The sequence below is a fragment of the Colias croceus genome, chromosome 29 (assembly GCF_905220415.1).
Source record: "Colias croceus chromosome 29, ilColCroc2.1".
Taxonomy (NCBI): Eukaryota; Metazoa; Arthropoda; class Insecta; order Lepidoptera; family Pieridae; genus Colias; species Colias croceus.
The window spans coordinates 2,348,835-2,375,462 of record NC_059565.1 but is presented as its reverse complement, the minus strand read 5'-3'; the positions used below and the strand labels follow the sequence as shown (position 1 = coordinate 2,375,462).

Sequence of the window (26,628 nt, the reverse complement as noted above, 5' to 3'; positions counted from 1 at the left end):
ACTATCACCATTAATAGTTTGTTCGAATAGAGGCATCATATAAAATAAATAAGTTGTTTTTGCAGAATGTTTTGGTAATTACTAGAAGATGCCCGCGGCTTCATCTACATAGGAATGATAGACCGTATTGCTAATAGCTTATATCGTCATGTTTCGATAAAATATTTTTCATGCACAAAAGATATATTTGTATAAATATGTTTTGTACGTAGTTACGTCAGAACAAGCAAACGTGAATACTTTTTTTGATTTATGGCACAATAAACAGTATCGTACATTTAAATAGTTCAAGGCGCGCTTTCATCTGTCAATTTGACAGTTCACTGACGTTTCCACAATTTTGAACAGGGAATTCGCGCCAAAACGCACGATTCGTTTGACACAAACAAAACGCCAATAAAACAGATTAGATATAATATGAAAGATAATTTCGCAGGAATATCACAGATAAGATAATGATATTGTAGGTATAACTATCATAACAGTTATGTCGCGTGCTGTGTTAAGTTCGCTTTGTTATTCGCGAAAACTGTTCTACCATGTGTTTTTGTAAGCAATGTGTTTGTTTATGTGTCGATACGGAATGATTTGGCAAACTATGTAAGTCGTATGTTCTGAATAGTGATGTGCTTTGTTAATTAGGTTGTAGATTAATTTATTAAATACCTTATAGCTAGTAGATATATGGTATTATATTGGTTTAAATGGATTATAGAAGATAAACAAATCCATGATATGTTTTATAGAGTTTTAGGTGTATTGCTGTAGGTAATTTTTAACATTTTTAGACGTATTATAAGACCGTTAACTTTCAGAATAATGATATCGATTCTATATACGAATAAAATACATATATAAAATAAAACACATCCAACTGACTGGATAGTTTAGGTATAATATTATGTTTTACTATTTTTTTCACCCGCGTGGCACTAAAATATATATGAATACATACATGATTGTAAAATTACAATAAAATAACATGATGCAAATGTTCACACAAAAAGTACATTTAAGTATTTTTCTGTTTATCTCATATCGTAAAGAACATAACATTTTATTTTCAACTTTATAACTAAGACATTAATTTTCCTCCGGATTACATATTATTTATTACGTTTAATAAATAAAATTGATAACAATTTTCATAAACGATATAAATCGTAATCCACATATTTATTTTTTACTACATCTTTATCTCAAATATAATAAACAATATTTAATAATAGTTACAGAAAACCTATTAATTTAAGGCCTGTTCAAACTACAGCGGTATCCGCTACCGCCATGGGTAGTGGTATCCCGATGGGCACGCGATTAAAATACATCTTACGTAGTATATTATAGAGACTAATCGCATTGAAATGATGTCCTAGTCTTGTTGTTATTGTATAGGAAACCATTATTATAATTGTCTTTTATTTATATCTAACTAGCTGTTGCCCGCAGCTTCGCTTGCGTGGAAAAGATAAATTTTCTTGGTATAAGTTTTCATCCCCTATTTTACCCCTTTAGGGGATGAAAAAAAAATCCAATCCAATCCAATCCATTTCTAAGATCCTTTCTTAGGGGACGTCTACGTTATGAAATCTACCTGCATGCCAAATTTCAGCCCGATACGTCCAGTGGTTTGGGCTGTGCGTTGATAGATCAATTTCAGATAGATCGATCACCTTTGAGTTTTATATTTTATATAATATATAGATATTAAATTATCGAATTTTTAAATATGAATTTATTGTAATACGCTTTAGATAACTGTAAGCTGTATCTCATTGTATTTATATCACATTTTGTTATATATCACATTTTGTTGGGTTGCGATCTGCTCGTGAAATTAATGTGGCGCCTGTGGACCCGGCAAGATTGTGACCTGTTATGTGTATTTAATTTAAATAAATAAATTGCGTACCGATCCGAGTACGGTAGCGAACAGCCGATCGGTACGAGATTAGAGTTGAACTGGCCTTAAACGCAGATAGATTTATTAGGCACATAGAACCGAAAAAGTAAGAATAAATTTGATTGCTCTGGTGGGATCACGGGTGGCTGAGAAGTCACCTGTCGCGCCTCGCCTGGCAAGGCGAAAGACGTGGGTTCGAATCCCACAGAGTGATATTTTTTTAAAGCTATTGCATAGCTTCTTTCGCGGGCCTTGAGCGCGGGGAAGGTTTGTTTTCGTTACGAATCTAGAAATTCCGTAACGAAAACAAACCTCACGCTCCCCCCCTCCCTCACGGGTACGGGCACGGCGGTGTGGCTTTAAACTCTTTAAAGTTTAAGGCATGCTATGCAATAGCTTTAACAGCAGTCCCCGAGGCAGTGCCTCACGTCTTTTTTTGTTCTACTTTTTATTAATAGGAAATAGATAAATCTATATACGATACATAACATGTGGCGCGAATCGAGATAGATCATTTCATTAGATAGTAAATACTGTCAAGGACCACAAATAAGATTATTTATGTAGTATACGTATTATCTTATGTAAGATTTATTTGTCATTGATTATTGATCAATGAATTTATCTGTACTAATATTATTGAAGTGAAACTTCTTTATCGGGGTTGGAAAAAATTTAGTGTAACGTTTTTTCGTTACGCGTGACATTTTTCCGTTACGCGCCATCTTTTTCTTATCCCTACCACGCGTGATTCGACGTATTTCTGTAAAGTTGCATCTAGTAAATTATTTTTTGAAAAATAAGGTCATAAAGAAGTTTCACTTCTTACGTGTGTACACTAGTACACGCACACATTTTTTATTTATTTATTTATATCAGGCAGCATTGCCCATATATTGTTAGTAGTACTTATTCTAGTGTTAGTAAAACTACATATACTTATTTTTAGATTTAAGAGTTACAAGCCATTTTTTGTTGATAAAATTATGTACATTATTGACATCTTTTATAAAGCTCCAAAGTTTGTTTGTTTGAAAGAGCAAATCTGAGGAACTACTGGTACGATTTGAAAAATTCTTTCAATATTAGATAGCCTATAGATTGAGGCAGGCTTTTATACCTCTAATTAATAATAATATATCATCACGCTAAGACCAACAGGAGCGGAATGGCCTACATTTTATTAAGGAGCAAGCGCTGAACCGATTTTCATGAAATTTAGCACACACAAATTGAGGGTAATTTAGATTAACACACAGGATTGGTTTTTTGCCGGAAATCCCATAGGAACAGAAACTATGAGATTTTTTCTTTGAAATCACGGGTAAAGCTGCGGGCGGATGGCTAGTAATATTATATAATTGGTTTATTTATAGAAATAATAATAAATTTATCTATTATAATATCTCATGTAAGATAGTCTCTTTTGAGATGAGTGTCGAAATACAGATAAAACATACCTATTATTAAAAAAATCACGTGATTGCGTTTGAACTATAGATGTATTCTATAATTAGCATGTTTGTTTGTTTGTATCATTAAAAGTGCTAATCTCAGGAACTATACTTTACTATCAAAAGAGCAGTAACATCGACAAATAATTCTTAAAAAATAAAACAACTAAACCACGTTCATATTTGATATTATCTAGGAACTAAAGAAAAGGCAACAGCTTTCATATAAAAAAGAATCATTAAAATCGGTTCATTCAATCAAAAGTTCTAAGGTAACAATGACAAAAAGACGAATTGAGAACGTCCTCCTTTTTTTGAAGTTGGTTGAAAAGTTGGGAAAAATTGAAATAATATTTCTTTTACGAGCTGACCATGTTCCGCCATCCATCTGGTTATTAACTCCGATATATTTTGCAGTTTAATCTACATACTCCACATACAAGCAGCCGATGGGTTGCAAGACAGACACAAAGATAACCTGAAGGACAGGGAGCGGCTGCAATGCCTCACTGGGTACATGACTGACATGCAGTCGTGGGTCACATGGGATGGTAGACTGACTGTCGCGTTGAGTAAGTTTATTTAAGGGCACATAGGTAGTAGTAGTTTGTGTTGATATATTATTATCTCATACATGAAATTCTCTCAATTTCCAGAAGAAGGAGTAGCAGACTTATCAAATAGAAGCGTTGCTGCAAAAGCGTTGACAACTTTTCTAAAACTTCAGTCCAAGAACAATGACTCTATCAAATATCTGAGCATGGCCAAGTGTGGTTTACGGAAATTTCCAACGGTATGTATACTCTTATTATCCTACTAATATTATAAATGCGAACGTTTGTGAGGATAGATGTATGTACCTATACGAAAACATGACTGGACGAATTTTGATGAAACTTTACAGTAGAAATAGGTATTTGTACTTGATTTTGCAAAAGACACACAGGTAGTTGCTTGTAAACTAATAGTTCTTCACTAGTATAAAGTTTTGTTATAGTCACATAGGAATACATCTGGATTCAGACCCTTAATTCAGAATCTGAATTCAGAAAATATATTATAATATGTACTATTATTACCTTACACATTCTGATTTTTTCATAATATTCTTGATTTATAAGATGGATTTATCATAATGACGAGCGTTCTTAATTTTAAATCTGAAAGTATATTTCTAAAGAGCAAACACAAGGAACTAACAATAATAGTTATTGTCAATCATCTCAGTTATGCTGCAAAATTGATATGGGGAGAGAGAGCTTTGTATAAATGTTGTTTTGTTAGCTTCTGAATTTTTAAGATTCGCGTGAGGCATGTAACCGGAAATCAGATTATGAATTTATTTGCAATCAAAACATTGTATAGTGCCACAAACTTATCTGACCCGGTGACGGTGTCACTGATGTCGATTTCTTTTTATATGTATATACAGTTGTACGTTGTTCAAATTGGGAAAATATTATTCCGTAAAACAAAAATACGCTTTAATTCAATAATCTCATAATATTATTGTATTGTCACCGATCTTAGATTAGAGAAAGTATGAATTAAATCTGTCCGTCTAGTGAGTCAAATTCGAGTCTAAAGGAGTCGGTTACATACATACAGGTGAAGCTGATAAAGCGTGTTCTAATCTGTATTTTCAGGTAGTTTTCTTGAGTCCATCTGGTCCGTATGAGAATCCAGCAGAAACGGTCGAATACATGACATTTTATGGTAACAACTTTGGCCAATTTCAAATAACACCAGAGAAATATGACTCCTTATTGAATGCGACAAACGCTAAAGAAGTATCTTTGGAATCTATGAACGTGCAGAGTAAGATTATTATCTTTCATTTATTTATTGAAATAGAAAAAAACAACTAGTCATCAATTAACAATTAGTTATTGAAGGACAAAATTGTCCGAAACATACATAGCTTACGCATCTGTCAGGCAGACTTTTCAGCGTTACAATAAATTTTGAACATTATTGCTACGTAATAAGGTGTTAATTTCAATGAATGTTTTTTTTACAACGCTGCTCGGACATGCATGCAATGTTGGCTAATATAATGAGCAAAAAATGGCAGTTATCTGCATTCATATTGGATACTTATATCTCGTGATATTCATGAGATAGTATTCAATCTTTTTATTTCACATCCGATAGATAACAGTACAATATGTTTTTATCTTTTAAAAGTATTACACTACAGTTTTACAGCACATTTCGATGGATAAAACGAAATTATCTATTCCGATATCTTTTGAATATAAAATGCTTGAAAATATGGATTGTAAAATCTCTTTATCACACAGGTTAGGGGGTATTTTAAATCCTCAATTAATCTCTATAATATAAAAATGAATCCCAAAATGTGTTGGTAAGCGCATAACTTTAGAACAGCTGAACCGATTTCTTTTATCCTTTTTTATTATATTCCTTGAAGTACGAGGATGGTTCTTATGTAGAGAAAACGTGAATATGTACCACGGGCGAAGCCGGGGCGGACCGCTAGTATCTAATAATAATTATTTATGAACTTAACCGCTTTCAGATTATCAGAACGGTTGTTTGAAGTCGATTGAAAAAAGTACAGTAAATACATAGTATAAAACAAAGTCGCTTTCGCTATCCCTTTGTATGATTTAAAACTACGTTACGGATTTTGATGTGTTTTTTTTTATAGATAGAGTGATTGTATAGAAAGGTTTTGGCAGTTTAAAATTTATTAGGTTTTAGACATAGCGGGAGAAAACGGGGGCGGAAAGCTAGTTAAAACTAAATAATAAATAAAAACATCATAAAACATTTGTAGGTACGGGGATTGTAAGTCTAAAAACACGCCTGTCAACATCCAATAGTTTAAATAGTGCTCGTATATATTAATTAAAAAGACATAACATATCACCTGATTTTTGACAAATTTTATCAAAAGTACAATCGTTGCCGATTCATCATTATGTAAAGTAACTTATCTCAAATATTTTCTATAAATATCTACTGTACGACCACATGCAAACATGTATGTATTATGATTTTAAAGTCATTTGATTGTCTACTTTTTAATTTGTTATTACAGAAAAATCAATATGGTCGGCGGGACTGGAGAGTGCCTATTTTCCCAAACTAAAAGAATTCGATTTACGAGCGTGCGAGATTGAAATTCTCGACGCATTTATTTTCCAAGGGATGCCATCTCTAACTTCTTTATACCTCGGCGAGAACTTCATAAGCTTTGTAGACGCTCATGCGTTCGTTGGTCTGACCAGTCTACGGCATTTGGACATAAGTGGTAATACATATCCACACGAAGATGACCCTAAGAGAATTCTGTTTTTCGAATCCGCGGATACTCTCCTACGTCTGAACATTACATCTTTGGACCTATCCTTCACACCGGTTGGAACTCGTGTTTTAGGAAACTTTGGTCCAAATTTGGAGAGATTGTCTCTATGCTACACGGGTCTTTACCGATTAAGGCCAAACGCATTCAACAACACAGCGATGAAATATTTAGACCTGTCTGGTATTCCCGAGATTTTGCACGAAAAGGGCGTACTTAGCGGACTAGAAAAATCACTAAGAGTTCTTTATGCTAACTCGGTTGCTATTAAATCACTCGATTTCATTAAAGGTTTCACAGAATTGGAAGTACTTAAAGCATCACAAAACGAAATAACAGCTCTATCGCCAGATGTGATGAGCACATTGAGGAGCTTGCAGATTTTAGATTTGGACAGTAATAGAATTTCTGCATGGTTTACAAGCATTATATCTACAATGCCTGAATTGAAATTACTAACCATCATTAATAATAACATTAATGTAATTACTGAAGAGGTGATCGTTGATATAGCTAACGTAAAATACGTGGCGATGTCCAAAAATTTAATGGTATGCTATTGTTACGTCAGGGACATGTATGAAATCGCATTCCAAAATGAATTCAGATTCAAAGATACCAATATAACAGGCAACTTTATGGAAGACAACGCACTCATGTTCCACACTGGATTCTATGATTATAACAAAATTATAAACAGGAGAAAGAACGTGTCAGAGTCGTGCTTTGAGTTGAACAACTCGACAGACGTATCTTATTGTTTCGCGGGAGGTTTTAGTACAAATCTGACTGGTAACTTCTTATATTTGGACTACGATGAAAAGAATTACGATTGCTTCTCAATTTCTCACAGTGGAAGCATTTCCTATGGTGATGTTACACCGTGTGGTCATGACCTACGAGATTTGAGGCCGGAATTCATGTTGATTAAGGGTCGTAACAATTTACTACTTTTGTGTATACCTTTGATAACGTTACCAATTTTAGTTTTCATCTACGCGTTTAGGAGAAACTTTAGATACTTTTTGATTACTTTGAGAAATTCTGCAATGCTGAGTTTGATTAATGAGAGGAATGTAGTAGATGGTAAGATCAATATAGTCTTTTAAAATCTGTTATTTAAGAAAAAGTAAATACTATATAATATATGTATTGGCCTCTAGATTTTTAATCTCTTGTGCAATTGTGAAACTAAATTAATATTTTGTATTAAAACTGATCTCTTCTCTTACTACTCTTTTTTAATATTTTCTTCCTTTCTTCTTTACTAAACTATTTTGTAAATTAGATTTATGAGACTGTGGACATGTTTGAATATATATTTTTTTTATCCCAGAGACGAAAATCTTCAATTACGACGTGTTCGTATCATATTGCAATGAAGACAGAGCCTGGGTGTTGGACCAGCTCTTGCCACATGTAGAGAAAGATTGCAATATTAGTGTATGCCTACATGAACGAGACTTTCAGGTAACCTTTGATTTTAACACAAAACAATTTAAACACAGTTTATCTTTAAACCAACCAATCTGTCACTTTAATAGTTGTCTATTTGAAATATGACAAAACCAGATTTAAGAGAACCCGCGCTTAAAGTTAAACCCTGTCTGAAGATTTTTGTGATAAGACAGTTAATGTTTAAACTCAAATACCGATAATGGTATGCTAATAAATTAATAATGCAAATATACGCGTTATGCTTTCGCTGTCAATAAATTTTAATTTACCAGGAAGCCGTGAAATAGGACTTCAATCATTTTCTATTTCTACCTTTGTATTGTTATTGCCGCGTAATACCGATTCATCCATATCTAGTTCGCGCTAATCTCAAGACCTGAGATTAGCGCGTTTAAACAAACATACAAACAAACTCATCAGCTTTATAATATTATCTACTAGCTGTAACGCGCGGTTTCACCTACATAGCTCCGCTACTGTTGGTCTTTGCGTGATAATATATAGCCTTAAGCCTTCCTCAATAAATGGGCTATCTAACACTGAAAGAATTTTTCAAATAAGACCAGTAGTTCCTGAGATTAGCGCGTTCAAACAAACAAACATACAAACTCTTCAGCTTTATAATATTAGTATAGATATACAGGAAAGATTAATAAAAGTACGATTTATCATATTTCAGGTGGGCTTATCGATATTAGAGAACATAGTGTCGTGCATGGACCGCTCCCGCTTCATCATGCTTATCATCTCGCGGCGCTTCCTCTTGAGCCGGTGGTGCCAGTTTGAGATGCATCTCGCACAACACAGGTATCTTTTTATAATATTTTTATTTAAGTAAGAATATTCTGCAAATGGTTGACTGACTATGGAGCCGGATCTACAAAGATCCGTGTGTCCAAACTAAAAATATCTGATAACGAATTCTCGACATATTGTGCATATTTCAAAACAGCGATATTATACAATTTGCCATGGCAGGCATGTATGTGTCACCGTCATCTAGTTGAATCTGCTATTTGATTGAATTACGAGCGTTATATCCGCTCTGTTCAAAGGGCTATGTTACAAACCGTTAACTAGTTGGACGTTAATAGACGGTTGTTAAGTCAACGTTCGACTAATCATTCAATTAAATATCGTCAGTAAACGCGCTATTCATTCAATCGAATAGCAGATTCAACCAGATGACTGTGACATGTACTGTGTACATGACGTAACGTAAACCCGCCCCTATCCCCAGGCTACTAGTCATTCTCCTATCCAATAAAGACACTTGCCAAATAAAACCCGCCTCTGTCCTAATGGACATTTCCTCTAAGACAGATCCTACAATAGCCCCTACCAAATACATGCCAAATAAAAAGCACCCCTATTACCATGCTACTAGAGATTTGACTCACGATACTACTATAAAAGCTCCTATGCCATAATCACACTTGCCAAACAAAACCCGCCCCTATCCCCAGGCTGCTAGAGACGCGTCGCGAGGACCTGCTGCTCGTGCTGCTGGAGGAGATCCCGCGCAGCCTGCGCCCCAACACGCTGCACTACCTGATGCTCACCAAGACCTACATCGTGTGGCCCGCGGACGGACACACTGACTTCTGGCGACGGCTCAAGAGGTCCCTTGTTACTAGGACGATGAAGAACACGGAAAATGATTCGTTGGCATAAATGTTATAGTAATACATAGTAAAATTCGTGATATTAATCAAATAAAAACGCTCTCGATGTGACAATCATAAGAGAGACCACATAGCGAAATTCGTTTTATGGCTCTAATGAAACTAGAATGTTACATAGCACTACCTGATGCTCACCAAGACCTACATCATGTGGCCCGCAGACGGACACAGTGACTTCTGGCGACGGCTCAAGAGGTCGCTCGTTACGAGGACGATGAAGAACACGGAAAACGATTCGCTGGCATGATTAAATTATGCCACATAACAATACTAAAGAATACGTATCTTTGGTAATGTTATCTGGTATCACTACATAGTATAACACAAAGTCGATTTCTCTGTCCCTATGTCCCTTTGTATGCTTAAATCTTTAAAACTACGCAACGGATTTTGATGCGGTTTTTTTAATAGATAGAGTGATTCAAGAGAAAGGTATATAATTTATTAGGTTTTAGCAAAAGCGGGCGAAGCCGCGGGCGGTTAGCTAGTAATAGTATAAAGGGAACAATTTCAAGGGAAACGAAATGTAGTCAAAACTAATTTGACCATACAGAACAGAGATTTTAAGGGTGTGTGCCGAGCACACGTGTTAGAAGTAAAACTTCTTTGGCAAGATTCAAAGATACCACAATATGTATATGAATTAAACAATATATTATGTATATATACAGGGTGTCCCACTGTTGGTATACTAAGCTCAAAGGAGGTCTTGCATACGCTGAGTACGTAATAAATACTTATTAAAATTCCAAACGCAGTTTCAAATAGATGAATTCTTAAAATTCTATGTGTATACCCATAACAAGCAACCCGCCCAACTTTGCCACCAGCACGTGAGCTATCGTTTAAGATTATGTTTTCATAGACAAAATGCTCACATTAGAGAAGCGGTATATGCCGGCTGCGCGAACCTAGAGAAGAAAACATGGAGTTTGAGGAAAAAATTCATAAAAAATTTTTGACGTAATTTTGATCGATTTTTTACGTGGTCAGTGTATGCAAAACTACAAGTCCCTTCGCGCTTAGTATACCGATAGTGGGACACCCTGTATATTTAAGATTTGTTCATTATTATAGGTATTGGGACATTAATTTTAAGTTAACAAAAGTGAATAGTATCTTATGCCTATATTTTTGAATTGTGTAAAATAAATCTTATATACAGGGTGTAATGGTTAAGTGTGCACAAGCGATTATTCCGTAACTATTGCAGATATCTAAAAACTTTAAACTGAGATCGAAAGTACCTAACCTAATGAGTAAAATGGCCATAATAAATTTTTAAAAATAAAACGAGAAATATCCGAAAATGTTACATTAAACGCTGCCATACATTTGATTTCCCATACATTTTGTATTCATAGCAGATTTTCGAAATGACGTCCTCATTGTGCAATACAATGAGGAGCTCTATTTAAAGTTTCTAAATGAACTTCCCTTCAAATTTGCGAATTAGTAATTAAAGCAGAAAACCAAAAAAAAGAAAGATAAAGTTAAAATCTTTCATATTAAATGTACATGGGATATTCATATCACATACTAAATGTATGGGAGGGTTTAAAGATAATTTTTTTAATATTTCTCGTTCTATTTTTAAAAATTTATTGCGGCCATTTTACTCATTAGGTTAAGTACCTTCGATATCAGTTTAAAGTTTTTTGTTATCTGTAATAGTTAGGGAAAAATCGCCTGTGCACACTTAACGATTACACCCTGTATATCTACAATGAGGGCTCTCTTAAATATAAGGCTATTTATTTATTTACTGTACCCAACCAATGTTTATATTAATTAGGTTTTTAGGTAACTATTATTTCTTTTGCCTATCAAATAGGATAATTACCAACAAGGGAACACGGGTTGTTGCGTTTTATACAGTTAAATTAAATATTTTAAGTTATTATATTTTTATTTAATAAATAAAGGTATAAATAAGTGCTAATGTAAGTAGGTATAAGGTAATTTTACGACAAATATATTTTGATTTAAATTTTTTTGTTTTATTTAAAAAAAAAATATTTAAATGTTTTTGATGACACGTAAACGAATATCATTCCCATGGAAAGATCTATGAAATTTCGTATGTTATTGAATTCTTTTATAAATATCTTTTAAACCATTGCATAGCTTTTATCGCGGGCCTTGAGCGCTGGGACCGAATCGAGAAATTCCGTAACGAAAAAACCTCACGCTCCCCACTCCGACGGGCGGAGGTGTGGCTTGAAGGCATAGCATGCAATAACTTTACAGCGGCAGTCCCCGAGTGCCACACGTCTTTTTTTATTTTTATTTTTCTTTGACAACACGGGCGAAGTCACGGGCTCTAACATCTAGTATTCTAGTGTAAAAATAAAAGCATGATAGAATCACAAGCAGCTAGCAAATTTTAAATATAAAAAAATAATTAATTATTGTTAAATTGCTAATATATACAGGCTGTCACACTAGTGTAGTTTTTGCATACAATGATAACGTAAAAAATACTAAAACAACAAAATTACGTCAAAAATTTTTTGCTAAATTTTTCTTAAAATTTATGTTTTCTTCTCTAGCTTTGCGCAGCCGGCATATACCGCTTCGCTAATGTGAGCACTTTTTCTATGAAAACACACATGCGGGTGACAAAGTTGGACGGGTTTCTTGTTAGGAGTGTACACAGTTTTAAGAATTCATCTATTTGAAAAAAAAATGCGTCTGGAATTTATTAAGTATTTTTTACGTACTCAGCGTATGCAAAACTATAACCTCTTTTGAGCTTAGTATACCTATGGTGGGACACCTTGTATCTATGTCGTGGTCATATCGTAGATTTGATCATTTCATGATATGAGTGGCCATTTCACGAAATGGTCGCATATCGTGAAATGGCCAACATAGTTTGATCAGATCGTTAAATCGTCAACGTTTCACGATTTGGTCATCCACATTTGGCCAGATCGTATAAAATATAAAGAGTCCATAAAATATTAAAAAATTTCAGAATAACTATATTCTAAAAACTTGTTTAATGTCATCTAAGTTAGTGCCGCGGCAGCGGCCGGCGAATGCCAGAAGCGAATCGTTTTTTGCAATAGAAAACAGTTAGGTTAGGTTAGGTTAGACTTTGATAAACAACGCACGAGCCGAGCGAGCAAAGCGAGCGTGCCGCGGCAGCGGCCGGCGAGTGCCAGAAGCGGATCGCTTTTTATAAAACAAACAATTATAATAATAGTAGTTTCTTCAATTATTTTATTTAAGTCGCATTTTTTCTTAAATACATATAAGATATCCACATTTTCCATAGTACTCGTACCTCTTCGACGTAAATTCTTTGCTATGACTTTCTTCATAATATTGTTATTAAACGAATTATGAAGTTTTTAACTGCGAAAAATTTAATTTTCGCCAGCGGCCGCCATCTTATCACATAAACACAGAGCTTGCAGCACCTCTACCAACGATTAATGTAACTATTTTACGATATGATCAAATAATTTTGATCATTTCATGAAAAAACCGTGCGTTAATTGGCCATATCGTGAAACGATTTCTTTTCATTGATCTGCCCAAACCACATCATGATGTGGCCAAACTAAATTGGCCATTTCACGATATGCGACCATTTCGTGAAATGGCCACTCATATCATGAAATGATCAAATCTACGATATGACCACGACATCTACACTAATATTATAAAGAGGAAAACTTAGTTTTTTTTGTTTATTTGTTAGATTGTAATGAATAGGCTCATAAACTACTGGACCGATTTCAAAAATTCTTTCACCATTCGAAAGCTACATTATCCGTGAGTAATATAGGCTAGGTTTTATCCCGGAAATCCCACGGGAACGGGAACTATGCGGGTTTTTCTTTGAAAACGCGGGCGAAGCCACGGGCGGAAAGCTAGTACCTATTTATTAAAACAGTTTGTTAACTTACATGCAGTAAGCACTACGCCGCCCAGCATACGTTTAGGTTGAGGCGGTGTTGTTAACAAGTCTAGATTTAGTACTCCATTGCATATTCTGAAATAAATTATTGAAATGAAAAGTCTTTATCTGTAATTCTTTTTAATAATAAATAAATAAATAAATCTTTAATTGCCAAAAAAATTAATTTTACAAAAATATGTACGCTGACTCCTAAACTAGAGAAGTGAAGTGAAACTTCTTTACGCGCGTGGAGAGTAAAATTGCAGTCGCGTCATGGCAATACCGCCACGTCATGGAGTAAGGCGACGATTTTGGAATCTTTGAATCTTGCTAAAGAAGTTTCACTTCTGACACGTGTGCTCGGCGCACACGCTGTTTTTTACCTGTATTTCCTCAAATTGATTTCACCGGTGCGTGTGCGTGTCATGCAAGTTTTCAGATATTTCGCAAAGATGAGTTCTGCAATTTGGAAAATATCTATGTATAGGTAATTGAAGAAGTCAAATTCAAGTGTTAATTAAAATAATTTGCAATATATTATGGATATGGCGGATGGCCTTATCCATAAATTCAACTTTTAATTTCTTTTTTAGTTTGTTAGCTCAATACTTTCGACTGAGCGGACTGATTTTGATGATTCCAATTATATAAGCTTTATTTCTGATTTTCTGATAATTTCAAAATATTACCATTTTGTTCGCCAATAAAAGTTCTAGGATCGGGCAAGAACGGCGGCTCGGCCATGTTCAAGTTATCCAATTCTTCTTTTTCTTTCTCATTCTTTGTATATCTGAAACGATTGTAGCCAGAATAAGATATTTGTAAACAGTCTGTAAAGTACCCAAACCGGTTTACATTCAAATACAGTTAAAAAGTAAAAACTGTCAAAATAGTCATTAAAAATATTCATAATATATTATTATTATACAAACTGTATTTTGATTTGGTTATTTTTTTGAGAATATTTTTTGCAGACATTTAATATATACGGGTAATCTAAATTTTATATGTTTTACTAGAAATAGAGAAAGGATAACACTAAAATAGAAAATGGCAAAGCATGAGCTTGAAGCTTGAGCATGAGGCTTGAGCATGAGTCTTGATCATGAGACTTGAGCATGAGGCTCGAGCATGAGGCTTGAGCATGAAGCTTGAGCATGAAGCTTGAGCATGAGGCTTGAGCATGAAGCTTGAGCATGAGGCTTGAGCATGAGGCTTGAGCATGAAGCTTGAGCATGAGGCTTGCTCATGAAGCTTGAGCATGAGGCTTGAGCAAGAAGCTTGAGTATGAGGCATGACCATAAAGCTTGAGCATGAGGCTTGAGCATGAGGCTAGAGCATGAAGCTTGAGCATGAAGCTTGTGCATGGGGCTAGAGCATGAAGCTTGAGCATGAAGCTTGAGCATGAAGCTTGTGCATGGGGCTTGAGCATGAGGCTTGAGCATGAGGCTTGAGCATGAAGCTTGAGCATGAGACTTGAGCATGAAGCTTGAGCATGAGGCTTGAGCATGAGGCTTGAGCATGAGGCTAGATCATGAGGCTTGAGCATGAAGCTTGAGCATGAAGCTTGAGCATGAGGCTTGAGCATGAGACTTGAGCATGAGGCTTGAGCGTGGGGCTTGAGCACGAAGCTTGAGCATAAAGCTTGAGCATGAGGCTTGAACATGAGACTTGAGCATGAGGCTTGAGCGTGGGGCTTGAGCATGAGGCATGATGCAAAACATGTTTAGAACATGTACTAACGGATTAGCCTTTAAAAATGTTTCGACTTCCTTTATCTTCTGCCCTATTTCTTTGTAAAACTTGTTCCGTATGTCGTCTTGTTCCTTTTTGAGTTTGTAAGTAGCCACGTGCTCTTTTACGTTGAATATGAAGAGGTCTGTAAATGTAAAGGAATTATAGAAAGAATGAATAAATTTAAATAGATTATTTTTAAGCTATTACATAGCGGGCCTTGAGCGCGGGGACCGAATCGAGAAATTCCGTAACGAAAAAACCTCACGCTCCCCACTCCGACGGGCGGAGGTGTGGCTTGAAAGTTGAAGGCATAGCATGCAATAGCTTTACCGCGGCAGTCCCCGAATGACACATGTCGTTTTTTTAGATTTCTTAATCGCTATGAAAGCATGAACGGAATAGAGCTCTTATTATGACGTCATAGCTGTGATTTCAAACCAATTAATAATATTTTAAGTTTAAAGCGTTTACATATTAAAAGTTTGACACATTTTGCAGAGATTCAGGCAATAAAATGTTATTTTCATCATCGATAAAATCGTACATACCTACATAACATACAGCCTAACTTATTCTGAGTTGTAAGGCACTACCCAGTAATGCGATAGGGTAATTTTAAAAGAAATAAACGTTTATTTACTAACATCTAATAAATGCATACACAGAAAATTTTAGAATACCTTAAAAAACCACAAGCTTTCAATTTGTCTAAAACATCAAATTACCCTCATATCGGTTCGGCATTTCTGCAGCTAACGCGAAGGATCTAGAACTCTCGCTTAATAGATCTACCATAGATCTAGCTGCGCGAACGCACACGTTCGTACCGTCTATAATCTTTGGTAGTTTGACGCCTACACGCATAGATGGGAACGATAGTTCAACTGGCTCTCTGAAATTTTGAGTTTGAAATTTTTTGTGAGTGAGTGAGAGTACAATATAATATAACATTTTAATAAAAAAAATGTAGTGTAGTAATGAAATGCACATAATGATGATGATGACGACAAAGATGATAAGAATGGTGACGGTGACGATGATGATGACAATGACAATGACGATGGTTATGATGTTGACGACGATTTTTCACACCTTTCTAGCTCAACCGGCTTCAATCTTCTAGTGGGCAGATTAAAATGACAGAGAAGATGATGACGATGAAGATGATGATGATGAAAAGAATAGCGTCGATGACGACGATGAAGATGATGATGATGATGATTATAATTTTGATACCTCTCCGGTTCAACCGGCTTCAATCTTCTCGTCGGCAGCGGTATAGCAACCCATATATTTAAACGTAATCCATTAAATTCTCTCCCATAAGTGGCCAATCTGATGGAATCCCAAACCAGTTTGTGTTCCAAGTCGCGGAGAATTGTGTACGAGGCACATTGTATAGCGTGCGATAGTTGTTCTCGAAGGGCTAGGCGGACCTGTTTAAAATGGTGATAAGAAAACAATATATTATTCTACAGTGTAAAAAATGTATGCGTGTACTAGTGTACACACGTAAGAAGTGAAACTTTATGACCTTATTTTTCAAAAAATAATTTAATGTATGCCACTTTACAGAAATTCGTCGAATCACGCGTGGTAGGGATAAGAAAAAGATGGCACGTAACGGAAAAATGTCACGCGTAACGAAAAAATTTTACACTACATTTTTTTCCCCTTCCGATAAAGAAGTTTCACTTCAATAATATAAAAAAACTAAAATAATATAACGATATATAGGATTACTAGTTTCACTTCAATGTTGATCAAAATTTACCGATATCTTATTAATCTCCTTCATGTAAAACAATTTTGCAGACGATAACAAAATTCAAAATAAAACACGACAAAAATTCGTACTCAGTATCACTATCGAAATATTAACAGCTACATATTTATTTATATAGGAAGCTAGACCCATATTTTTTTTAATCTTAATTTGATCACCGTAAAATAAAAAATAGTTTGGAAAATCCAAAAGTGCACGCCTCATAATCTCATCCTTTACAATAAAATTGATTATTTATAAAGAGTACACTATAAATATAAAAAAGAAATAAAATAAAACAGTTGGAAAAGTAAAGAAAGCGGTACCGTAATAATTGAGCTATTTTTCTTGTGGCCCCACCTAGATGTGAAACTGCGCAGGTTTAAGGGACTGACTACCAACTAATTTTTTTAAACCTTGGCTTATAGTATAAAGAATCGAGTTTATAATGGTGAATTTTGAGTACACTATAAATATAAAAAAAAAATAAAGAATATAATATACACACAATATACAGATATAAGTACTAAAATTATGGAGAACAGTCGATATTTTTTTTTGTTTATTTAATAACAATTAAACCACATCGAATCAGACTCTGAAAAATGAAAGGGTTCTATTCCTGAGCATACTCAAGCGTAAGAGAAAAAAAAGACTCGATTAGTAAAGTATTTCGGTCGCTATCGTGTTAACAAGAAAATCCTCCGCACATACAGACACACGGACGTCCAAGACAGAACTTTTTTAAACTGTTTTTTAACTAGTTTAAATAACAAAAATGACATCAAAAATATCATGAATGTTAAAAATAGTGTTTTTTCTTAATGTGTGTATGTATTATCTTACAAGTGCAATGTATGATACATAAAGACATTTTAAGTTTGAAAAATCAGATGTTTTGCGCGAAGTGACAGTAGTACCCACCTCAACGCTTCGCTTATGAGGCGTGCAAAAACAAAAAACTAAATAACTTACCTCATTATATGACTGCGCTTGTAAAGCCGTATATTGTCTTGAGTTAGCCACAAACTCTTCCAGCATTGCCAGCATCTAAAAGGATAATTCAGAACATGTCAATAATTAGACATGCGAATTTTTCCAAATGTTAAATTGCTCAATACTGCTAATACTTTCTACATGACATTTTGAATTTATAGCCTTTATCTGTTTAGAGCCAGAAAATAATTTTAAAAGTAAAATACCCAGATTACTGAAAATCTAGCTTAATAATCATCATCATTATACTTTCATCATCATCATCACCTTCATCCTCATTACCATCCATACTCTATACCATTCCTTACTGACAGCTCATTTCAACACCTCACATCTAGTTCATCATCATCACACTTGGAGTAGATCCTCCACAGAAAAAGGTTCACAATTCAAATTAAACTGAAGCACTACGCTGTGCCAATAAACTATTTACCTAGATATCATTCCATAAATACTAGCCAAAATACCACATTTCATCATCATCATTATAACATCATCGTCTTATCAACCATAATTAACATCATCATCATCACCAACCATCATACAATCATTATCATCATTCTAGCTCCACATTTTTATTTTATCATACCATTTCTTACCGGCAGTGCATCGCGACACCTTACATCCAGTTCATCATCATCACACTTCGCGTTGATCCTCCACAGATGAAGGTATGTGTTTATATGTTAAGTTAAACTTTGCGTTATTTCTGGCCAGTGAACTTTTTTAAAGCATAGGCACTAGCGAAAATATCTCATATCATCACCATTATCATCATCATTCTACCCCACATTTTTTATCATACCATTTCTTACCGGCAGTGCATCCCGACACCTGACATCCAGTTCATCATCATCACACTTGGAATTGATCCTCCATAGGTGAAGATATGTGTTCATCTGTGTCACCACCCTGGGATCGGGGAGACCGTCGCAACGGAGGTATTGTTGCCACTGGTGATAAAATTGGTGATGAAGGTTATACTTACTATCCTTATCTATGCTAATATTATAAAGAGGAAATGTTTGTAATTATATAAGTATGTATGGTTTTCACGCATAAACCTCTCAACCGATTTTCATGAAATTTGGCACAGACAATCTTAAGATCCTGAGAAAGAACATAGGCTACCTTTTATTGCGAAATATGTACCACGGGCGAAGCCGGGGCGGACCGCTAGTAACTAATAAATTATAATATTTACTGTAATCTACAAATATATGTATAAAATTTTCGTGTTTGTAGTTCAAGTTTGGCGGAACAGCTAGTACCTACTATACTGTAATATTTTCTATTCTTATTAACATAACATTATACAGGCCTATGATATATAAAATAGCTAGATACGTTACCCGCTCTCTATTTTGGCAAGAAAAAACTCAGCTAAGTGCCCGAGTTTCACTTAGTCACGCACCATTTAGCGTCGTGGCTGGACGTTCTTTTTATATTTTAATCGGCAGTTGTTATTACGAAGTACATGAGTGAGACATGTATTATGTCTCGTGCGTGAGAGTGAAAGGGAGAACAACTGTATTGGTGATAATGCGTTAGTAAGTAGGTATGTATTAATTACGCTGTTTTTTAGTGCAATGATGTTGGCGTATGCCGCGTCTACTAGTATAATAGGTCATTGATACAGGGTATCTTTATAGTTTTACTGACTAACGATAACAACACTATAGGATAATTCATAGTGAAAAACACCAACAAAATAATAACTAGGCGTCTATTAAATTATTATAATATTGTAAGATTTAAAGGACACATCTAGTAGTGTAATAAAACTTAACATATGCTAGTCTCTAATCTGTGACATAAGTACCTCTGCTTCCAACTGTTTTGTCCTGGCATAATCGATTTTCTGTTTTTCAAATTCTGAAAAGGATTAATAAAATTATTATGTTCTCAAAATTTATGTTACAGTATTTAGGGCTGATTTTTAATCGTTGGTTAATACTTATTCATCGAATATCCTAATAAACTACCATTTCAAAAATGTATTCTAATTGTCCGTATATGACATTAAAGAGGTGACATTTTAAAATGTTCGTGTAATACGTTATCGGACGGATAAATTTTAACCAAGGATTGAGAAATCGGGCCTTAATTTTATTAAATAAACTTTTAAATACGTGACGTATTTTAACCCTAGAACACTAACCTTATTTTTCGACGTTTAATACTAACCTTCGTCGTTTCGACTACGCTGTTTATTGGAGGGGATTTAAGGGTTTAATTAAAAAAAAATATTTGTAGTTATGTTTTATTTTAAGCATAATGTATTAATCTACATATAAAAATATTAAAATATTTATTTTAACATAGTTTTAATTCAAATAGTCATCAAAATGAGATCACAGTTTACACGCTTTATGAACATTCTTAATTTTTTTGAAAAATTCCGTACATATAATATATACCTCTAAATTGCTCGAAATAAACTATTAATTACAAAAATAATGTCTGGAAAATTAATTAAAAATATAATTTTGATAATAGCTTAGGATCTAAAACATTTGTGACACACATCAAGTTTGTGTTCCCCACACAACGATTTTTTGCACCTAGTGCACCTATTTTTGGTCTACCTTTGCTATACGGAGGGACATATAGCATATATGTTTATTTTATTTTGTTATGGAGGTACATTAGCAGCATTACTTTGCTCAGTCTCATTTATAACTTTCACATTGTTTCTTCCTGGCATGTTTAAAATTTATGTGATTGAGTTCCGCAGAGTATCAGTAATGTCACCAGTAATTATACTTGAAAAACATTGAGGATCTAAAATATCTTGAAAAAAGCGTACAGGCCCACGTACTATATATCTATGTTCTTTGAAGGTCTTCTGCTTTGTGACCTTGACTGTTGTGATGACCATAATATGTGTTTGTCTTTCCCACGAAGAATGGTACGCGATGGTCTTATAATCAAATCGCTAGGGTCAGCTGTAGTGCTAAGTGTCTCATCTTCAATAGAATGTGGGGAGATGTATTACTACTTGCCTCATAATCTTGATCTGGAAATTGCTCTTTATTGACAGTAAAAACTTCATCATCACCCTCCGTTTCATGCCTCTTCAGCCTCAATGTGGTCTTCAGGCTCTCTCGCAGATGAATTTTCCTCATCGCTTTCAACTTCTAAAAATAACGTATGAATCGTGTCTAAAAAATAAAATAATAGGCACCATTATAAAAGATAAAATAACGTAATTTTAACTTAACTAAATAGTACGAAAAGTTACGTTAATACTAACCTTCGTCGATGTGACGAGCCATGGTTGCTGGAACAGCGCGTGTGGACCTTCCACGTACAAAGCACTACCGTCCATCGCAAGCGCAACGGGTTGGCTAAGATTAGCTGAAGTCAGAAAACCATACGGTCGCGCGCGTAAAAGTTATAGCTATTTTTTTGGTGACTCGTCGTCGAATCGACGAAGGGTAGTGATCTAGGGTTAATATAGTAGATTTGCCACAGCGCCTTAGGCGCGCCGCACACCAGCGCCACATGCTACATGCATCGAACATTTACGTCGCCACAATCAATGCACTACAATTCAGCTTGCTACAAATGTATTGTATATGCGCACATCGGAAGCACAGTTGTAGCGTGGCACCGCTTTGAGAATGTCGACATCATCGTCTGATGACGACGATTTCTTGGTGTGGCGCCACAAATAACGAACGTGTTCCATCTTGAATTCGTGTAGCGCGGACAACGTCTCGCCACAAAGTGCGCCCGCTACAAATGTTTCCTCGGTGTGCGTGCTCGCGTACAAATATATGGGGGCGATAAATGTGTCGCGTTTCAAATGTGGCGCCACAATTATCGAGATACAAATGTATGCCTGGTGTGCGGCGCGCCTTAATAGAATACGAACAGTAAGGCAACTGAGTCTTTAAGCAATAATGTTGTCATTGAGCAATAATTTTGTAATTTTTTAACTTGTTATGACATCCTTATCTGTAAATTGAACCACAAATAATATAATAATATTCTTAGGTTAAACGAAATTTTTCGTACATTATTGGAAGAGGGTAGATATGAAAATTTTCGTTTCAAAAAGTATTGTATTTTATTGGTTCGATTATACATGTTTGTACGAATGTTCGGTTTCGAACGTTTTCTATATAGTTTCCATACTGTTCATATTCTATTTACTGTGGCCATAGCTTCACTCACTATGAAACAGAGCGCACGTTTTTGCCAGTATGTCCCTTCGTATATCTTGTTCCGCGTGATCTTTGGCCATTAACTCAGCTCTTTCTCTAGCCAGGTTTGCTCGTTTTTCTTTAGCACCTGCTAGAATTGCTTGTCTGCGGGCGAAATGTTTGAAATCTAGTTTTTTTAAAGGTTTTTCTATGATAGTAGGTATAGATAGGAAATCAATTATCAGTACGCAAATAGGTAATTTAAGCAATATTATACATAAATAAAAATGACTTATCACTACGAAAGTCGAAAATTTAGGTAATCTTGGTCTCTTATTTGATAAAGATGTTGATAGGGATGTTGCTAGTATACCATAAGATGTAATACATAATACATAATAATAATACTTTTGGGGTATATTAAATGAAGTCTAGTTTATTTTGTAGAATTACGAGAATACACTTTGTGATTCTAAATCAAAGTTCCGATTTAACTACATAACTTAGCAAAATAGTTTTCCAAACGTCTTGCTGCTCATAAATTTGTAAAGAATAGAAAAAAATCGATCACGAGTCAGGACTCGAACCCGCATCCTTTCTCGCCAATCCGGGGCGGATGCTTGACCAATTCAGGCACTCGTGACCCGACAGAGCGATCGAATTTATTCTTTTCTTTCAGTTTTTATGTGTCTCTCTATTGATAAAACTAAACTGCATTAAACGTCTTTGTTTTTTATATCTAGACTATAAAAACTAACTTTTCAGCCTCTTTCTCCGCCCTCCATTCGTCAATCCTCGCCTGCATCCAGGCTTCTCTCTCCTTCTTGTTCATACTTTTCCAATTTTTTGGCTGTTACCCAAAATCTTTAGAGATTTCTAGAATAACTTTGATGGTTCTTTTTGCAGAAGTTACTTTAGAAAGTGGTATTTTTTACGTATCTGGTCAACTTATACGTGTTATTAACCAATTACCAATAATTGATGATTTGCCATAAATATAAATCAATTTATAAACTCCTTATATCTTGGAATTGCTTGTTTCAGAAGTTTGGAAAAACACTCTATAATTTTGCCCATTTTAAGCTTACAAAGTTTTTCTATCCACTTCTCATTACTAAATATTTATTAAGATATTGCATAGCTTGTAGCTCAGACTGAGCGCGGCGACCGAATGTAAAAATTCCGTAACGAAAAAACCTAACACCCCCCACTCCAACCGGCACAGCGATGCGATGCTTTACCGCGGCAGTCCTCGAGTGCCACACGTATTTTTTTATTAAGTATACACTTGTACTTCCTATTCCTATAACTTTTCTATACTGACTTGTTACTAAGGTGCAGAAAAACAAAACAAATATATGATAGCATGCTAATAGTACATAATAATGGAATTTTATTTCTTCGGGTATCACATTTGAAAAGATATTGCATCTTTCTAAAGAATATTACGTTTTTTATTTGAAAAAGAAATAATTTTATATTTTGTCAAGTTTTTGTACCTACGTCTTTAGTTAAATCTATACTAATATTATAAAGCTGAAGTTTGTTTGTTTGTTTGAACGCGCTAATCTCGGGAACTACCTGGTCTGATTTGAAAAATTCTTTCGCGGAGCACATCTAAAAATATATGTAGTAACATTGAAACTTCTGTTACCTTTTCGAAAACGGGTATTTCTTCTTTTTCCTTTTCCTTCTTTCCTTTCTTGCCTTTCTTCTTTTTTGTCTCTGGTTCTTCTTCTTCCACTTTCTGCTGTTCTTCTGTAATGTTAACAATATTTTATGAAATTGTTAACGATATTATGTCATTAAATATGTTTTTAACGGTAAGACGTTAGGATTTAGCAAGAAAATTAATCGAATCGTAAGTTACTAAATTTTAATGTGTTTTTAATATTTATAATTAATTATTATTAGTTTTACTCACCTCCAACTATAGATTCCTCAGACCACTGAAATAATTCGCTGCTCGTCTTTTTCACAACTTCAACTACCTTAAAAGTAAAATAAATTACTTCAACTATTGTATAATTATTAAAGTAATTTATTGTTAATTGGTGTATAGAAATAAACCATATCTATACATACTTATGTACTCCTTATCAGAAAATTAAAATGAAATTAGTTTTTTTATATAAAAAAATAATTCTTCGTACATAAATGTACGAAGAATTACTAATTTATTATTACGCTTTAATAATTTTACTTGTATTTTCACGATATATTTTAGACAATAATTTCATTGTACTTACTTCTTCTGCCTTTTTCTTGCCTTTCTTCTTTTTGGGCTTTGGTTCTGGAAACAATATTTTATTATACTATGACGACAAGTGATTCTTTTAATTACACGTCATGTTAATTCCATTTTCTAAATTTAAAAATAATAGAAGCTTATCTACATTTTATTTGTTAGAGAACCCTAAAAAAAATCAAATTCCTAATCTATATTCAACACTTACCATAAAAAACACAGTTTACTACAGTAGAATATTTTCCTGCATTGAATTAAGGTTACTATGGCAACCAATCATATTGATTTTATATTTTCATTCCGCGTATTTTTTTTTACTGTATATCTCTCACTTCACAAACTTTTAACTCACCTTCAATAACAGGAGGTAGGCTTTCAAAAGAAGCGCTGGTGTATGACGTATCGGTATACTGGATTTCTTCAGGCTCTGGCTCCAGATCTGTGACCTCCATGACTTCCTCTTGGATCTCAACTTCTGTAATACCATGTTTGTGACGATTTGTTTATTTATAAGATGGCCACTAATCGTAACTTAACAGCAAAACAATATATGGGCCCTCATCACTATGGGCAGCGTTGGCCCAACAAATGATCGTCGATGTTATTACATTACGGCGATTATGAATAAACATGACGGCCGATCATAGCCATTTAGGCCAATCGTGATTGCCTCTACTCGCCCAACGCTGCCCTTTGTGAAGATGGCTATTGAATTCAATAAAAAAGCATGTATTTCTATGCCTTATGTATTACTAGCTTTCCACCCGCAGCTTCGCCCGCGCAGTCAAAGAAAAACCCGCATAGTTCCCGTTCCCGTGGGATTTCCGGGATAAAACCTATCCTATTTCCCGGAATAAAAGTAGCCTATGTCCTTTCTCGGGTATCAAAATATCTCTACCAAATTTCATGAAAATTGGTTCAGTAGTTAAGGCGTGATTGAGTAACATACAGACAGACAGAGTTACATTCGCATTTATAATATTAGTATGGATTCATTTACATTCGTTCAGTGGTTTTCACGTGAAAGAGGAACAATCATACATCCATTCTCACAACCTTTCAAATTTAGGTAGAATAGCAGTAAGTAAATAATATTAAAGAAGCACTAATAGAGAAAATTACTGCAAGAAAAGTATACTTACCTATATACAAAGTAATAATTTTATAACACAATAAAAAGGCGGCAAAATAAAAAAAAAATCAATTTCATAAAAATAAACTAATTTTAGTATTCGAATATTCGAATATCGAACGTCGGGATACCAGAATACGATTCTCTTCATGAAAATTTTCCAGTTTGTCCATAATTTAAACGACTGCATTAATTTTAATCCGATTTTCATTGTTTAGTAATAAATAAGTATAAATATAGTTCTTATTGTAAGGGGTTAAGACAGTATTTATGATAGCACTCACCTGCTGGTTCTTCATCCTGAAAATAAAAGAATACTATAGAAAAGTAACAATATCTATATATTATATATCAAAAAGTTATTTTCCATGAACAATGTACCTACTATACCTAAATGTGTTTTTCTGTTTATTAATTATTTTTCATTTTGCATTATGTACCTACAGTAAGTTTAGTATTATTGTATCATTTAATTTCATACGATGCACAATTTTCGTTCTTTACTGTTTCTTATAAAACTTAATTGTATTAATCTATTAATAAAACAATAAAAATACCTTTTTCTTTTTATCTTTCTTTGCCATTGTAAAACTTTCGTACAATTTATTTAATTTCCAAAATGTCAACAAAAATGTCAATGAACCATGAATGCCGCATAATTATAATGGCGGCGTAGTTGTTTTTTTTTTATTTTAATAATTCATTATAGTGACCAGTGACCTTTGAAATTTGACTATTGTACTCAAAACGCATGTATAATGACTTTTTTTTTTAAATAATTTATTATTCTAGTAACTAAATATTAATTGTATTCCAAGGTTTGTTTGTTCAATTTTGTTGAATTTAACGTTATTG

At 34.3% G+C, this 26,628-nt stretch overlaps 2 protein-coding genes across 2 annotated transcripts in view; one reads left to right on the top strand and one right to left on the bottom strand.

Moving 5' to 3' along the window:
- Positions 1–26,066, bottom strand: part of LOC123704303 (dynein axonemal intermediate chain 7-like) — a 31,788-nt gene extending 5,722 nt beyond the window's left edge. The window contains exons 1-16 of the mRNA XM_045652627.1: positions 26,058–26,066; positions 24,994–25,116; positions 24,643–24,686; positions 24,318–24,384; positions 24,048–24,151; positions 23,152–23,243; positions 22,425–22,558; positions 20,065–20,117; positions 19,058–19,195; positions 18,222–18,296; positions 16,718–16,917; positions 16,207–16,373; positions 15,488–15,623; positions 14,434–14,534; positions 14,128–14,203; positions 13,752–13,837 (exon numbers count right to left, since the gene is read on the bottom strand). Of these exons, the coding sequence (XP_045508583.1) occupies positions 13,752–13,837; positions 14,128–14,203; positions 14,434–14,534; positions 15,488–15,623; positions 16,207–16,373; positions 16,718–16,917; positions 18,222–18,296; positions 19,058–19,195; positions 20,065–20,117; positions 22,425–22,558; positions 23,152–23,243; positions 24,048–24,151; positions 24,318–24,384; positions 24,643–24,686; positions 24,994–25,093 (1,573 nt within the window). The 5' untranslated portion in view covers positions 25,094–25,116; positions 26,058–26,066. The remainder of the gene's footprint in view (positions 1–13,751; positions 13,838–14,127; positions 14,204–14,433; positions 14,535–15,487; positions 15,624–16,206; positions 16,374–16,717; positions 16,918–18,221; positions 18,297–19,057; positions 19,196–20,064; positions 20,118–22,424; positions 22,559–23,151; positions 23,244–24,047; positions 24,152–24,317; positions 24,385–24,642; positions 24,687–24,993; positions 25,117–26,057) is intronic.
- On the top strand, positions 502–10,225 carry LOC123704304 (toll-like receptor 3). Its single transcript, XM_045652628.1, has 8 exons — positions 502–600; positions 3,775–3,929; positions 4,014–4,150; positions 5,004–5,175; positions 6,425–7,774; positions 8,025–8,158; positions 8,826–8,953; positions 9,613–10,225. Exons 1-8 carry the CDS (start codon positions 557–559, stop codon positions 9,818–9,820), a joined length of 2,328 nt encoding a protein of 775 aa, XP_045508584.1. The 5' UTR covers positions 502–556; the 3' UTR covers positions 9,821–10,225.
- Positions 26,067–26,628: the final 562 nt, after the last annotated feature.

Bases quoted from the DNA above. Each gene is read 5' to 3' on its own strand.
- LOC123704304 (XM_045652628.1), top strand. From the start codon at position 557: ATGTGTTTGTTTATGTGTCGATACGGAATGATTTGGCAAACTAT. The intron at 5,176-6,424 runs GTAAGATTATTA...TTGTTATTACAG, and splicing joins GGAATCTATGAACGTGCAGA to AAAAATCAATATGGTCGGCG. The intron at 7,775-8,024 runs GTAAGATCAATA...TTTTTATCCCAG, and splicing joins TGAGAGGAATGTAGTAGATG to AGACGAAAATCTTCAATTAC.